At 53.2% G+C, this 15,865-nt stretch overlaps 3 protein-coding genes across 3 annotated transcripts; 2 read left to right on the forward strand and 1 right to left on the reverse strand.

Annotated features, from left to right (window-relative positions):
• Nucleotides 1-137: 137 nt before the first annotated feature.
• A1O7_01268 (1-phosphatidylinositol-3-phosphate 5-kinase) lies at nucleotides 138-7,541 on the forward strand (the record flags this gene model as incomplete). The annotated part of the gene is made up of 1 exon (XM_007755306.1): nucleotides 138-7,541. The coding sequence occupies one exon, from the start codon at nucleotides 138-140 to the stop codon at nucleotides 7,539-7,541; it is 7,404 nt and encodes a 2,467-aa protein (XP_007753496.1).
• A 1,013-nt stretch (nucleotides 7,542-8,554) lies between these two features.
• On the forward strand, nucleotides 8,555-9,910 carry A1O7_01269 (kynurenine 3-monooxygenase; the record flags this gene model as incomplete). Its single annotated transcript, XM_007755307.1, has 1 exon — nucleotides 8,555-9,910. One exon carries the CDS (start codon nucleotides 8,555-8,557, stop codon nucleotides 9,908-9,910), a length of 1,356 nt encoding a protein of 451 aa, XP_007753497.1.
• A 1,924-nt stretch (nucleotides 9,911-11,834) lies between these two features.
• A1O7_01270 (phosphatidylserine decarboxylase) lies at nucleotides 11,835-15,292 on the reverse strand (the record flags this gene model as incomplete). The annotated part of the gene is made up of 4 exons (XM_007755308.1): nucleotides 11,835-12,074; nucleotides 12,124-14,952; nucleotides 15,001-15,045; nucleotides 15,098-15,292. 4 exons carry the CDS (start codon nucleotides 15,290-15,292, stop codon nucleotides 11,835-11,837), a joined length of 3,309 nt encoding a protein of 1,102 aa, XP_007753498.1.
• Nucleotides 15,293-15,865: the final 573 nt, after the last annotated feature.

Genomic DNA, 15,865 nt, shown 5'->3' on the forward strand with positions numbered 1-15,865 from the left:
GGCAGGTGTCCTCTTTGCTGTGGCACATCAGCGCCGTCCGACATGAGTCGATGAGCATGAAGCCCTTCGAATACCAACACAGCAACCGTCTGACTGCGGCCGACAGGCCTCCAGATTGACGATTGCAGGGAACCACGATGCCTCCTACCAGTACTATCCAGGACAAGGACAGCCAAAAAGACAAAGACAGAGACAGCCCCTCAGCCTCGTCGATATTTCTTCCTCTGGGGAGGACCCGTCGCCGAGACTCAAAGGCATCGTTGTCTCACGAACTCGATCAAGATGCCCTCAACCAAGCCCTCAACAACATTCATACCGCGGCTTCCCAGTCCAACAACCTGACCGTCTTCAATGACTACACAGACCCTCCTACCGCTGCATCTCATATCGAGGGCAAATCTCTGGCTAGTGAAATACAGGGTGGCATATCTGGGTTGTACAACAAGTTGAGGGCTACAGTCGGAGCCGCGAAAGATGTGGATGAGCAGTCTCAGGAAACACAGCCCGCCTTGTCCGTTGTCGATGACCGAGCCAGTTCCACGTCCAAATTCAGCTCCGGCTTGACATCCCGGGCTCCCTCGCCTCGAGTGACGGCTTCGGACCCGACACCACCTACCGAGCCTCCCTCTTCCAAGGTGTCGTCCAAGCCCACCAGTATCTCCAGACCTTCGGTTCCGTCAACTCCAGCACTGCGTTCGCCTACCGGTCCACCACAGCCTTCATCCCATATTGTCGACCCCTCCGTCACATCAGTCAATATACATGCCACTGGTTCCGCAAACCATTCAAGGAGCGGCTCTACACTAGAAGTTGAATCTCCACAGCACCGAAGTCTTGCGGCCAGTGCCGATAGTGACAGTCTTCGGAAAGCTTTGCAAAAGCCCTCCAAGGAGAGCTCGTTCTCTGACAGAGCAAGTAGTAGTCTCACTTCACCCGTCCTGCATGCCCGGGGCACGTCATCTTCGCATGAGCGGGGACTGTCTCAAACCTCAATTCAAGGCCACTTTAGCAACACGGATGGCTTGACCAGCCCTCCGATCCTTGTGTCTCCTCAAGCCGAGAAACCAACGGCTCGTGTGGTGGTTCACAGACAGGATGTTGCTCAGCACCAAAGACACATAAATCCGCTGGATCTCCTGGCCGAGAATGCAGCATCATCGAAGACCGCAAGCGCCTCCCATGCGAGATCTACCGAACACCCGGGTCTCAAGTCGCCTGGCTTGATGACGTCGGAGTCAAGGCCGGTCGATAAATTGGGCCCCAAGATAAGCCAATCACGGTTACCAGGCTTCTATGTTTCCCGTACCACTTCATCAGATTCGTCAGTATCTGCTGGCGTGCTACGTGCCAATCTAGACCACATGGACGATGATGGCCGTATCCAGTTCGCAAGTCGAACTTACCAAGCCAGGCCAATTAGCAAACTACGCAGTAAATTGCTGAGTAAGGAGTTCTGGATGCGCGACGAGAACGCCAAAGATTGCTTCCACTGTGGTGAACAGTTCACTACGTTTCGAAGGAAGCACCACTGCCGTACCTGTGGTCAGATCTTCGATAATAAATGCACTATCCTTATTAGCGGAAGTCACTTTGGGTCAAGCAGTCCTGTTCGAGTCTGCAAGCCGTGTCAATCAATTATAATGTCCCATGATGATGACGATTCATCGGATTATTCTATCGAAGACCTGGCTTTGAATGACCTAGCACCGCGACCGCGGACCCCGGAACCGCCACCCCTCAACCGCGCTTTGGCCCGCTTTGAGGACGATAATGCATCTGTCACCTCTCAGTCGCTGGAGCAGATGGCTCGCACTCCCACCTTGAACTTTCCCCTACGACGGGCTTTCGATGGTGCCAACCGAAATTCAGCCATCCTAGAATTCGATACAACCGATCGGCCACTGCCTCGACCTAGCTCCTCGAGGTCATTGAAAGCGACCCATTCCATTGGCCACACTCACAAGAGACACCACTCGAAACACCAACACATACGGAACTTCAAAGCATATCACGAAGACAGAGCTCCGTTCCAGCGCCGCGCCGCCGATGATGGCATCAAGGAATTCAAATCTTCAGCTTTCCACCGAGACAGCATCATCGATCCCGACCTTGCACAGTATCTTTCCGATGACCCTTCCACCGATGAAGAACCGTCTATCGGAGAAACTCTGAGTCAGGACAAATTGTCCCGTAGCGGACATGACAGCGACAGGAGCGCAATTGGCGGCCTTTTAGCTGCAGTACGCAAAGGTCGCTCGCGGCTCGGAGATCGAAGTATCGCCGGATTCCTCAATCTGGGAAAAGATTCCGATGAGGCAAGTATCACGTCCTCTCGCAATGTTGAGGCGCTCAGAGGTTCGCGAAAGCGCAATCTGAGCGTCTCTAGTAGTATCCATCGTGGAACGCCAAGGACCACCAGGGAGAGACTACAAATTATCATCCCCGGAAGCCATGATGATGCTCAAGATGGCTACTTGGAGACGCCGAGCATCTATCGTGGACGGTCGAGGATGATTCGAAGTGCGTCCATGCACGGAATGGCTGCACCAGCCATGGAGCTCAATCGTGCAAGTATTCAACATGTGCACAAGATGCTCCAACAGCTTCTCAGGGACGCCAGTGTACCCAAAGTCCAAAGTTGGGAGGATGCTCTTGTCCCCATTCTGCTGAAAGCTACTGACGACGTTGATCCTGACGTTCAAGGAGGAGACGATATTGATATCCGCAACTATGTCAAACTAAAAAAGATCCCTGGTGGAAGGCCTGGGGACACTGCGTACATCAGTGGTCTCATCTTTACAAAGAACGTCGCTTTGAAGAGCATGGCCCGCTCTCTCACTAACCCGAGGATCCTGATCATCACTTTTGCAATCGAATATTCCAGGCATGAGCCACATTTTATGAGCCTGGATCCCGTGATCAGACAAGAAAAGGAATACCTGAATAACTTGGTTGGCCGCATCGCTGCTCTCAAGCCCGACCTTTTGTTGGCTCAGCGAAATATATCAGGCCTTGCTCTTGAGCTGCTTGAGAAAGCGAACATTACGACCATCTTCAATGTCAAATCCTCGGTGCTAGAAGCCGTATCGCGTTGCACACAGGCGCGTGTTGCACAGTCCATGGATAAGTTGACCTCGCTCGCCGATCCGTTCGGAAGCTGTGACTCCTTCGAAGTCAGGACTTTCGTGGCCGCGGGTCGAAAGAAGACGTATGTCTATTTATCCGGGTGCCCGCCTCAGCTTGGCTGTACAATCGCTCTCAGGGGAGCAGATGAAGAGACCTTGTCCAAGATCAAACGGGTCACCGAGTTCATGGTCTACGTCGTCTACAACCTCAAGCTTGAGACTTGTCTGATGCGTGATGAGTTTGCATTGATACCGAGCGCGCCAAATGCCGGTGGTGAAGAAATAAATGGTTCATCAGTGAACATGGTCACAAAGATTGTGAATAGTAAGAACGAAGCAACCTCTCAAGAAAATGACGCGGGCGCGGAGAAGACCGATACTCGCCTTCCTGACCAGGGAGACGTCTCGAATGCTGAAGTCATCGCTCTGGAGAAAGAAGGACGCTTCACTCAGGCGGCCAGAACCGATAGCACAGACTCGGTGCACATTCCTGATGATATACCTGTCCCCACTTTCTATGAAGACCTTGTTCTCAAGCACGAGACTCGCATCCTCTCCGCGTCCCCTTTTGTGAGGTTCATGCAACCTTATCTTCTCATGCGAGCGAGAGAATTAGAAAGGCGGGTTGCGTACTTGAAACGACTACGCGACCAGGATCTCACGTTCGAGCAGACCCTGGAAGAGAAGGGCAAGAATTCAAAGTTCACGTTAATTCACCCAGAAATGGTGCACCGGCCTCTTGCAGGAGCCAGCAGAAAAGTTCGAGAAATCATCCACGCAGTACACGACGCCGAGTACGAGAAAGCCGCTTACAATTACGACAGCCAAAAGAAGCAGTGGGAAACCTATCTTTCCGGCAATCGGAACCTCTTTGATCCTTTTGCCCACCAAAATATCGTCGTGTTGTTCAGCCTGGTGTCCACAGCAACGTCTGTTCCGTGTTCAGGCCCGGATTTACTGGCTTTCAGCTTTTACAACGAACATGAAACAGAAGCGGAGTTCGAAGCCGATTGTACTCTCGGCCAGTATGTTGAAGACTTGTGCTACCGCGCCATGGAGATATGCCCGTCAGATGCCTGCGAGAAGAAAATGCATGAACACCATCGCCAGTATGTCCACGGAGAAGCACAGATCACAGTCTTCGTGCAGCCGTATCCAGCCAAGATGCGTGGTTTCCAGGAAGTCATTCTCATGTGGAGTCAATGCAAGATTTGCGGTGTAGAGACCACAGTCACGCCCATGTCAACCAGCACGTGGAAGTACTCTTTTGGGAAGTACTTGGAGCTCTCCTTCTGGAGCGCGGATTTGCATGCTCGCGCTGGGATTTGTCCACATGACCTGCACAGGGACCATCTCCGATATTTCGGCTATAAGGACTTCGCCCTCCGCGTGCATTATGATCCGATCGACCTTCTGGAGATCATCGTGCCCCGAATGAGGCTCACGTGGAAGGTCGATAATGACTTGAAGTTCCGCAACGAGATCTTCAGTCGAATGGAGCATCGCATCACCAAGTTCATGGTGTCTGTGAAGCTACGTCTCAAGAATATCAACATCGAGGCGGTTGAGCCTGAGAAAGCCGACGCATGCCGTGAAGAGATCGAAAGACTGACAAAGAAAGCCAACGAAGAACATGCGGGTCTTATCAAACAACTGCAAGAACGGTATACGAACTCAAGATACTGGGAAACGATACCACTGAATTCTGCCGTGCGCGCAACACAAGAGAAGGTAACTGAATGGGATGATGCTTTTGCAGACTTTGAGAGAAATTACTTCCCGACAGAAAAGGATATTCGAAGGCTTGCCACACTGCAACTCAAGAAGATTTTCCTCGACCGCGATGTCTCCGTATCTTCTTTGAAGTCTGATGATGAAGGGACAACCACCCCTCCTATTGAAGAGGTGATTGACGAAAAGGATTCCCTGTCCGAGACAATGCCAATCGAGAAGCCTAGCAGATTGTCACCCGAAAAGACGCAGAGCTTTCTTCAAAGCGTGTTGGAAGAGCATGCCACTTCACCTCCACGGGAAAGAGAAAGTAGTGTCGCGACCGTGACAGAAGTTACCAAGTCTGATATAGATAATCTTCCATCGGTGCTCGAAGGACCTCGAAATATTGAGGACGTCAAACATCTGGATCTAGCCATAGCGACGCCGCTCCAGCCAGCAACAGTACCAGTGGAAGATGTGCCTCTGCAAAGCACACTCAGCCCGAAACTAGAGCAGGCATCGGCGCCAGGTACAGAAAAAGCAGTGATAATTGAGCCGGACGACGGCGACGACGAAAGAATGGAAGCCGCTGTTCCCGTTCCACCCACTCCTCCAGTCGATCTTCTCCATCGCGGCTCTTATGGTGCCGTTCGTAGTCCGACATCGAGACGCGTGCCAGACGCAAAGTCCAGCTCGCCATCTCTATCTCGCGCCCATTCTCAGCCTGCCGGAGCTGTTACATTGCGCTCCCACGCGGGCCAGGCATCTTCTAACACTCTATCGGCCGTTAATGCTATCAACGGTTTCTCCAGGCCAAGCCCCGTGATGTCTGCGAAGAGTGGAGACTCGGAAGCTAATATACCAGAGAAGAGGTTGTCTGACCGTCTCGGATTCTCTCATTTGAAGAATAAAACCTTCACCAAGGGCCAGTCCTTAATACCGCGAGCCGTGTCACACCGCAAAGAGTCCCGAGTGTCAAACCTTGCGAAACATTTTGAGCAGTTGAGCCGCGAGTTTGAAAGAGAGCGGATTCGAGAAAGAAGGCTTCGCGCACAGAGGACCATGCAGTCAAGGGTCTACCCTTTACCGGTTTCCAAGCCCATCGTCGAAGTTTTCAAGGACGTGGACGAGGCTGTGGACGAACGAGGTGACTCAGATGATATTTTCGGCTTAGAAGAAGAACGGCCCATCGAAGAGTCGGGCAAAACAGCAACTACAGCAGAGGGTATGGCTGATGTCGCTTCTCGTGAAGAAGACTCTGGTGTCCTGGTCGAAGAAACCCCAGCCGAAGCGACGGAGAATGAGACTGATGTGCAAGCCTCAACAGCGGCATCTGAAATTGAGGAGAGCGATGTTGATGAGGAGATATTTCTACCTGATTCTCCAGAAGACCTGATGCGCATGTCTCAAGAGGATATCGACCTTAAAGAGCTTCCGAAACATGAGCGGACCTCGCTGATGAAGATGCTGACCAACTTTTGGGCTGAGCGGTCATCGAGTGGCTGGACCGCCCTGGACTACCCACTGGCAGCATCCGAACACATTTTCGCCGATTGCGACATCGTCGTGCGGGAAGATGAACCTAGCTCCATCATTGCATTCGCACTGGATTCGGAAGACTACAAGACAATGCTCGACGGCATGCAAAACGAGCCACCACAGGACGATGGCGCGGCTGACTTGATTGGGCACGTTCATGCTGATCAATCCGACGTCATGCACTCCCTTCTCCGAAAGACTGGGAGACACTTGAAATACCAGTTCCAAGAAGGTCCCGCCAAAATGCTGTGCAAGATGTTCTTTGCCGAACAGTTCGATGCCGTGCGCCGCAAATGCGGTGTTGCTGACAGGTTCGTGGAGTCGCTGTCTCGCTGCCTCAAGTGGGATTCGAAGGGTGGCAAGACCAAGTCACTCTTCCTGAAGACGCTGGACGATCGATTCATCCTCAAGTCCTTGTCGCCGATCGAAACTCAGTCGTTCCTCAAATTCGCGCCCAATTATTTCCAGATCATGTCCGAGGCCTTCTTTCATGAACTACCCTCTGTGATTGCGAAGATGTTTGGGTTTTACCAGATCATCGTGACCAACAAGAACACGGGTCTGGAATACAATTGGTTCCTGCTCGTCATGGAGAACCTCTTTTACGATCGTGTGCCGACCCGGATTTTCGACCTCAAAGGAAGTATGCGCAATCGTAAGATGAACGCGACAGGCGAGCGCGGCGAAGTCCTCCTAGATGAAAACATGGTTGAATTCATCTACGAGAGCCCCTTGTTCGCGCGGGAGCATTCTAAAAAGCTTTTGCGATCGTCGGTGCATAACGACACGCTTTTCCTAGCAAGGCAGAATGTGATGGATTACAGCCTCATGGTCGCCATTGATGACGCCCGCAAAGAACTCGTGGTCGGCATCATCGACTGTATACGTACGTATACGTGGGATAAGAAACTCGAGAGCTGGATCAAAGATCGTGGGTTGGTGCCGGTCCGCGGAGGGGGGGCGAAGGGACGGCCCACCGTGACGAGTCCACGGGAATATAAAAAGCGCTTTCGCGAGGCGATGGGACGATATGTTCTCGAGGCGCCGGATTGTTGGCACTTATTCCGCAGAGAGGGCAGAGAGAGGGAACGGACTGCGAGGCTGCTCACAGAACGGATGGTTGAGGGGGGACAGGATGGCGATGAAGTGCAGATTCTGTCCTGAAACGGGATACACGCAAGAATCAGTGGCGAAGTGCAAGAGACATGGTCTTCCATTACAAGCGGCAAAGCATCATCGAAGAAAGCGACATTAGCGAGTGGCGCATATTGGATTTTGAGATTGGGAGGCAGAAGCATTGGAGCATGGTACTTGCAGGGTAGCTGGATACCTACGAAGCGGCGACCGGCGCCTATACTCATGAGGAGAGCCACTCATGACTACATTCAATCTTCGTCTCCTCCATGCCCAAGCAACCATGCTCGTGACTAGATTTGGCAAGCGCGGATCAATGTGTGTCTATAGAGCAGCCTCTGCTCTCTCTCGGTTCACTTTTGAGCGCTCTTCGAGAAGACGACGTGAAACAGAGGCTCCCCTCTTTTCTGCAGCCTTGTAACCGACGATACAGCGACAATGGCCAGCCCACGGACCGGATCCGGCAGAAAGTTGTTCCGTCACGCGGAAGAGGCCGGAGCCGTGAATGATGTTGATATTGAATTATTGACGCACCACATCATTGACTCATCACTCAGGGTGCATTCACTCTGCGATCACGGGCTCGTTTTCGTGTATAAGTGCCTTTTCCCGCGCGTCGCCGCCCTCGGTTCTTCTTCATTTCCACCTGTTTGTCAGTTCCCAGTAGGATGGAGGGAAAGAAGGTGGTGGTTGTTGGTGCTGGGCCAGTCGGCTCGCTGGCTGCGGTTTATGCTGCAGCGCGTGGCGCCACGGTAGACGTATACGAATTACGGAATGGTAAGTCGTGAAGTCCTGTCGAGAAGTCCTGTCGAGGAGTCCTGTCACTCGTCTCTCAGGTCGTTGTCGCTTCTCCCTCTCGGGCTGGATGACCTTTCCTATCCTGTTCGCAGCCGATCTATCATCAACTTCGCCTCTTTCACATAGTCGCTCGGAAAGGACTTCTAATTTGCGTCCTATGTCTTATTTTTCCCATATTGTGTCCATTGAATGCCCCTGTCTCTCAGTCTCCATTCCTAAACACATGGTCGATCTAAACGCTAACGATGTCCTTCGCAGACCTGCGTGACGAGGAAACCACACCTCTCAACTTCACAAAGTCAATCAACCTTGCTCTGTCTGAACGTGGGAGCAACGCGCTTCGGTCGGCTGGAAACACCGATCTGCTGGATAGAATCCTCGACCGGACGATCCCCATGCATGGCCGGATGATCCACGCCCGGACCGCCACGGGCGCCCTGTCCCAACAATCCCAAGCATATGATGTCCATGGCCGCTTCCAACGCTCTGTCGACCGTGGGGAGCTCAACAAAGTCTTGCTCGACCACCTGGATTCCTTACCTAACGTCAAGTTCTTCTTCCAGCACAAGATGACAGGCGCCGACTTCCGGCAGAAAAAGGCATGGTTTGAGGTCATGGATAAGGACAGCACCGGTTCTTCCGGACGGGCAAAGGAGATTGAGGTCTCTTTCGACCTGTGTATCGGCGCTGATGGTGCACACTCGGCAACCAGACACCATATGATGAAGTACGCACGTATGGACTACCAGCAAGAGTACATCGACTGCTTGTGGTGTGAGTTCAGAATGCCTCCATCCAAGGCAGGCGACTTCGCCATCTCTCCAAACAATCTGCACATATGGCCGGCTGGCAGCTTTATGTTCATCGCTCTCCCCAACCTCGACAGATCCTTTGTATGCACGCTCTTTGGGCCCGTCGAGCTGTTCTCCAAGCTTGAGAATGGGTCTGACGCAGATCTGGTGTCGACGTTCGATCGGTACTTTCCCGGCGTGACGACGTATATTCCGCCAGCGGACCTGGTGGCGCAGTTCAAGCGCAACCAACATCTCCCGCTGATCAACATCAAATGCTCGCCACATCATTTCGGAGACAGTGTCGTAATACTAGGAGATGCCGCGAACGCGATGGTCCCTTTTTACGGTCAAGGGATGAACGCTGGGTTGGAGTCGGTGCGGGTGTTGTTCTCAAAGCTGGACAATACTCCGAACAGCATGGACGCACTCGCCAGCTACACGGCAGAGCGCACAGAAGATGCTCATGTCATTGCGGATCTGGCGCTGGCAAATTACACCGAGATGAGCTCGTCGGTCACCTCGCCTCTGTACAAATGGCGCAAGTGGATTGAAGAGCGGCTCGACAAGTACGTGCCTAGCTGGGGCTGGGCCACCCAGTACTCTAGAGTCAGCTTCAGCAACATGCGATACAGCGACGTGATCAGGAAGTCAAAGAGCCAGAAGCGCATACTCACCGTCCTGTTGCTAGTCATTGCAGCAGCTGGTGCTACGTTGCCGGTCGCTGGCATCTGGTGGTTGTGGCCATTAATCAGGCGGAGGTTCCGACAACAGCGAAAGGCGTTCAACCTAGGCCGTGCTGGAGGATGAACGCCGCTCCGCTTACTTCACTACAATCACTGCTCTATGCCGCCGACGTCCATCCGAGTGGTTTGGTTCTGCGAAACCGTGCCTCGCGCCCACCTCGGTCTTCGTTGGATTGACCCTACCTACCCTCTGTCAGCCGTCACTAACTATCCGGCTCTTATCGTCAGTTCAAGATGGCCAGATATTCGAAACGCCGCCAGAGCTGCTCGTCCTCGTGCTCGTGCTTGCAATCATGGCTGAAAAAGAGATATACCTCCACACTAGCGCTTCGTCCGCTCCTCACCACAGCACGTACGTTCCACGGTACCTGATTGGGTGAGTTCAATTTCCAGATCTTTCATAGCAGACAGGCCTGGTGGGCTATCAAGTGGCACCTCGATTGCATTGGACTGAACTGAATTGAGCCGAGTTGAACCCCGCTAACCAAAGGCTATCTTAGATACCAATTGCAGATCCTCACAACTATCACACGGCCTCACCGCTTGAGAACCAAACACCACCCCAAAGGGGCCCTCTACAAGCCCTCCTGGCGTACATCCCCCACCAAGTGACGGACCACCTGGACGTCGCCTCACTCAATTCCTTCTGCCTCGGCCTACCCTACAAGGCGCAAGTTTTCCTGATCACGCGCGTAATGTAGCGCACACCATCCGTACGGCCTCGACGCTGGATTGACTTCTAAATTTGCTTCACGCCCGAACGGTTCAGGTTCTCATCGCGCACAATGTCCCTATCTTGCATCATCGCCCCAACCATGCAATACACGCCGGCCTTTTCGGACCCGCGCGTCCTGATGCATCAACTCCGCCCGTTCATTTCGTTTATGCCGTCCACACGTCAAAACTGTATGTCAGTTGAGCGGGGGGAGATGGATGATAATCAGAGCATGGAAAATTTCTTCGGTAGATTTCTGCTTGAGCAGCTACGTGGGGCGGGAACGGGTGGCGATGGCTGGCGGCGCCTGTGGCTGGATGTGCGTGAAGTATATGCCCATCTGAAGCGGTGAGGATGACGCCGGATGGCGCGTGACCAGCAGAATTGCATACCGTGGGCGCCAAGGACCTCAATACCGCTCGTCTACTGGAGAAGCTGTCGGTCGGGGTGCGCGCACACAGGCGGTGGGTCGCGATGGTGACTATTGTGAATGGGCTTCAATTCGTGCGACTCGCGTCTGGCGTCTGGCAAAAGGGGTGTGGAAGGGACACTCTAGAGGGGAATGCCATGTTCATTCATGCGTGGCTGAGGTACCGCGACGATGGGGCATTATGGCCCCACAACAACTTCACGGTCGGATCGATTAGATATGCGGGCGTACGAATGAGCGTCGCTGAGGACGAGCATAGGCGGGTGATGGCGGTGATGGACTTTGTGTGAATGGGCTGTGACTCGGTGACTCGCGTCTGGTATCTGGGGATGGGCGTCCGCCTCCGGGGGAAAGGCACATTCTACCATGCGTGGATGAGGTACCACGACGAGGAGGTATATGGCCCGGCAATGTTACAATTAGGTCACTTCAATGTCTGGGCGTATGAATGAGCGTTGCTGAGATCCGGTACTCCGCGGCATGGGCAAGAGGACGTTGCAAGTGAGAAAATGCGTTGGAGCAAGCGTGTCGTGGCATGGCCGTCGCAGTTGAACGTGACGACACGAACCATATAATTATGAGACAGGCCATGTCCAGTGACCGCTAAACGCCATGACAGGCGTTGTTTCCCGGGCTACGTCTCCCCAATATTCTTGCCCATCCGCGGCTTTTGCTTATGCTGATGTATACCTCGCCGGACGCGTGCCATCCAAACCGGGTGAGGATTTTCACCCGGGCGACGCGTCCGCCTGTATTCGCTCATCATGCTTCAATTTTCCCCAGCATTACCTCGTACCATCATCTTTTTCTAAGTCATATGCTCATCATTCATGCTCTTCGTCATCATTGCAGATTCGCCGGATTCAGCGAACTCATTCCGGGCGCTGCATCTCCTGCCGCGTCTCCCGAGTCCATATCGTCTGGTAGCATGTTCATAGTGTCCATCTCAGGGGCGAGGCTACCTTCGATCCGGCGACGTGCTTCCTGCCTGTCTTTCATTGTAATGTTTGCTTCGTCCTTTTTCATGTCCGGCTTGTGTGGTTCCACGTTCGGTGAGTGACCGATGGACATACCTACGCGGATCTATCGCCTCGTCAGTATGATGCCTGAATGCAAGAAGTCCGCAACATACCAGTGTTTCCAACGCTCCGGTACTGTTCGCAACCAGGTCTTCGTCGTACACCATCTTTCCCGGCTCGAAGAACAGCAGGATCGTACTGCCTCCGAACTTGAAGTACCCAAGCTCTTCGGCTCGCTTGACTCGTTCGCCGGGTTTCCGTGTAATGACTGTCGACCCGACCATCATTGCGCCTATGCATACGTACATGACTCGACCGTGCGCGACCGAGTCGATCGGCACCAAAACACGGACGTTGTCACCGTAGACATCTAGCGCCGATCTGATAGCCATTGGGTTGACTGTATAATACTCTCCTTCGATAGCCTTCGGCGTCCCCAGGGTGCCGTCAACTGGAATGTGAAAGCGGTGGTAATCTTGAGGAGCGAGTCTGAAAATGCCCATACTACCACCTTTGTACCGTTTGGCCTCAAGCGGATATGCGTCACCAAACAGCTTCTCAAGGCTGTAGTCTCTGCCTTTGACCCAGATGCGCCTAGCATCATCAATCGTGTTGAAGACTACAGACCGACAATCTGCTGGAGAGGTGATAATCTCCGGTCGATCGGGTGCGCTGCACGGCCGGGCGTTGGGCTTCAAAGCGCGATAGAAGAACTCGTTGAAGTTCCTGAAGTCGGAAGTTGGCAGCAGAACCTCGGACATGTCGAGTTGATGGAAAGCGATGAACCCTGGGATCTGAGCAGCTGAGGCAGGATCGTCGAATTTCTTGCCTTGCTTGACGGATAATGACCTGAGCATCTTCTTGATCCGTTTCTTTTCCATCTCACCGGCCCCCAATCCTTTGTAGAGAAGGCGGATGCCAATGCGGACATAGACCGACATTCTTTCCTCGTTAATCTGTCCAGTGATGCGATCCTGGACAAGGATGTTCGCGCTGTTAGCGCCGAGTTTGTATCCTCCGTAGCTGATTTTGGTGATGACCTTGGAGTACCACTTGCGCTGGGCTTGGCTCTGTGTCACAAAGCCACCCATGACCAAGTTGTTGACTTGTCTCCAGTCCGAGCTAGCACAGGTAGCTATGTGGGTTATGATGTCGGCTTCGGTGCGCTTGTTCAGTTTCGGCTGGTGGCAGATCGGACACTCGCGAATCTCGATAACATGCTCTTCGTCTGCTTCTTCACCCAGATCATTCCCTAGAAATCTGCCTTCCTCGCCAGGCGTTCCTGTGGACTCTTGCGGGATGTTCGGCACTTCAGCATTGACCGTCGGAACCTCTGGTATCACATCATGGGAGCCCCCGGCACTTTTGATTTTCTCCAGTTGAGACTTCTTCTGGCTACTTCTCTGTAGTTGTTCCTCCAGACAAATGACCGCCTGGTCAAAGGTCAGGTCGACCTCGCCAAGGTCTTCATTCTCTGCAGCGAATCTCCCGAAGAAGCTGTCGATGGTGGATTCCTTCAGAGTGGAGCCTAGCGTGTCCAGCATGGTAGTGAACTCGATCTTGCTGATTCTCCTGCTTTCATCCACATCATACTGCTTCAGCATGGCCCGCCAGAACTGCTGTCGCAGGGCTTTATAAGACAGGTATTTCCCTCGAAGATGCAATTCCGGACTATGTTTGGCTTCCCACCGTTCTTTATTTTTAAGCTCCAGAGGAATGACGTACGAAGTCATTGTTGGGTCGTCCGCTGGTTGGGCTGCAGGAGGTTCAGGCACCGGGCCCTTTGAACTAGTCAAATTGGTCTCTGAGGGCATACTCGTTGGCGGTGGGGGTCGAAGTGCTTCATTCGTACTCAAAGTTGACAACGACACATTCGAATCCTCCTTTTTCAAGCCTGGGCGGCTCGCTCTCGAGATGCTGCTAGCCGACGAGGTACGTGACAGTGGAATCCGGAAGCGGCCCTTCTGCTGTATTGCTGGCGAGTACTCGGGAGGCTCAGGTAGATCGTAGAGACCTGTCTCTGGGTCCTCCTGAGGAGAGTTGCTTATCATTTTCTGGATGGGGAATGAGGTCGAAGCCACAAAGTCGTTCCCCGATAAGCTGTCCCTATCAATGACGCTGAACGTCAAGGAGTAGCCAGTCTCATGTCGCATGATCTGGAAAACCATCTTCTCGTTGTAGATTGGGTTCAGATTATGTCGCACCACCTTCGTTCTGAGGACTTTTCGACCCAAGGCGACAACGACAAACGGATCCATATCGAATGATGTTCTCGTCATATTTCGCTCGGGCGGCAAATCGGTGATCTTGATCACTTCCATGAAGAGGACGCCGTTCACATCGTTGTCATCTTGCAGGAAATTATAGGCTCTAGCAGCGATGGATCGGCGACGCAGGCGGGCCAGCCTCTTCTTCTTGGCTTTTTTGTCGACAAGCGCCGATTTGTGGGCAGACTCGTTCTCGGTGACTGACTCCTGGTCATCATCGAGGTCCTCGGGATCTAGATCGTCGTCCATGCCGGGATCGTCCAGATTGGAGGAGACGCGGGACAGTTCGTCGTCCTCTTCTTCAGCTCCAAGGTAGGCCTGAAATTTCTTTCGAATCTCTTCTGGACTCGCGGATGGGTTGGCCGAGTCGACCAGAGAGAACTGCATGTAAACTTCTCCTGACACATTGCTTCCCTTTTTGCTTGCAGGACGACGGGAGTGCAGCTTGTACCAGTGCGGTTGAGTTTGTATCTGGCCGTTAGGAAAGATGTCTTCGATGGGAATATCAAATTCGCCCATGTAGTCCTTTTTGAAGCGATCTTTATCCCAGCAGATGCATTCGAGGAGGGGAACACCCGTCAGAGGCATATCGAAGCATATCTTCCATTCTGGATTGAGCGTCTTTGAAATGGAGGGCGTCGATTGCCTTGCATTCCCGAGGGTGACAACCAGGTACTGGAACTATTAGCTCCGGCTCAGAAGCGCAGCAGACAAGGCACTTACTGGATCGGACGTGCCAGACCGATCTTTTGCAGCCAGGTTTCGGGCCTGCGGACACCATTAGTGAGGCCCAGGACATCTGCTAGCAGTGCACTGGTACCTTTATAACGTAAACTTTAAGGATCAATGGTTTCTGGTCGACCAGAGCAGCGGTGCTGTTGTTGTTGCTCCCGAGTCTCGGTGGACTGGGTCGTCCCCCACCATCGCCATTGGCACTTGAACCATTGCCTGAGTGGTCTTTATCCTTGTGCTTGCCCAATGAGCTCAGACCTCTGGGGAGTGATATGTGCACCATCTCGATGTATTATGATGTGTCGGTCCGGGCTTGTTGACGCTCACGATTGCGAGGTTGCGGACAAGAAGAGCAGGAGGCCGAATAGTTACGCTGGAGCCGAAGTGGACGGAGCGAGGTATTTGGGGGCAGTCGCAAGGAGGACGCTTCACGGAAGGGACGTGTCGATGCCGGGGTGCAGACACGCAGGATGGGATTCACAGGGAGATGACACCTGAAACAGGTTGCATGCAGGCGACTTGTATTGCTACGTCGAGGTGTCTCGGTCTGAGGGCCAGTGGGGATGGACGTGCAGTACAAGACGTGGAGAAGCAGGTGCGAATGATGCCATTGCAGCAAGTTGCCCACGTTGCCCCTCGTGGTGGAGGTGCTCGCTGTCCCTGTCTCGTTCCTGTTTCCTGTCACCGCAGCTTCAGGTACGGAGTACGAACTACCGGCCCGTATGCAGCGCTCTTTGTTTGCATGTGACTGGCCGCTGGCCAACTTCTACCTCCTCTTACCTCTCAATCTCAGATCACGGCACATTTGATCAGCACTGTTGTCCGGCTCGCTACTCGTAGGTGCTTGCCAACTGCC

This window comes from Cladophialophora yegresii, assembly GCF_000585515.1.
Source record: "Cladophialophora yegresii CBS 114405 chromosome Unknown aczIN-supercont1.1, whole genome shotgun sequence".
NCBI lineage: Eukaryota > Fungi > Ascomycota > Eurotiomycetes > Chaetothyriales > Herpotrichiellaceae > Cladophialophora > Cladophialophora yegresii.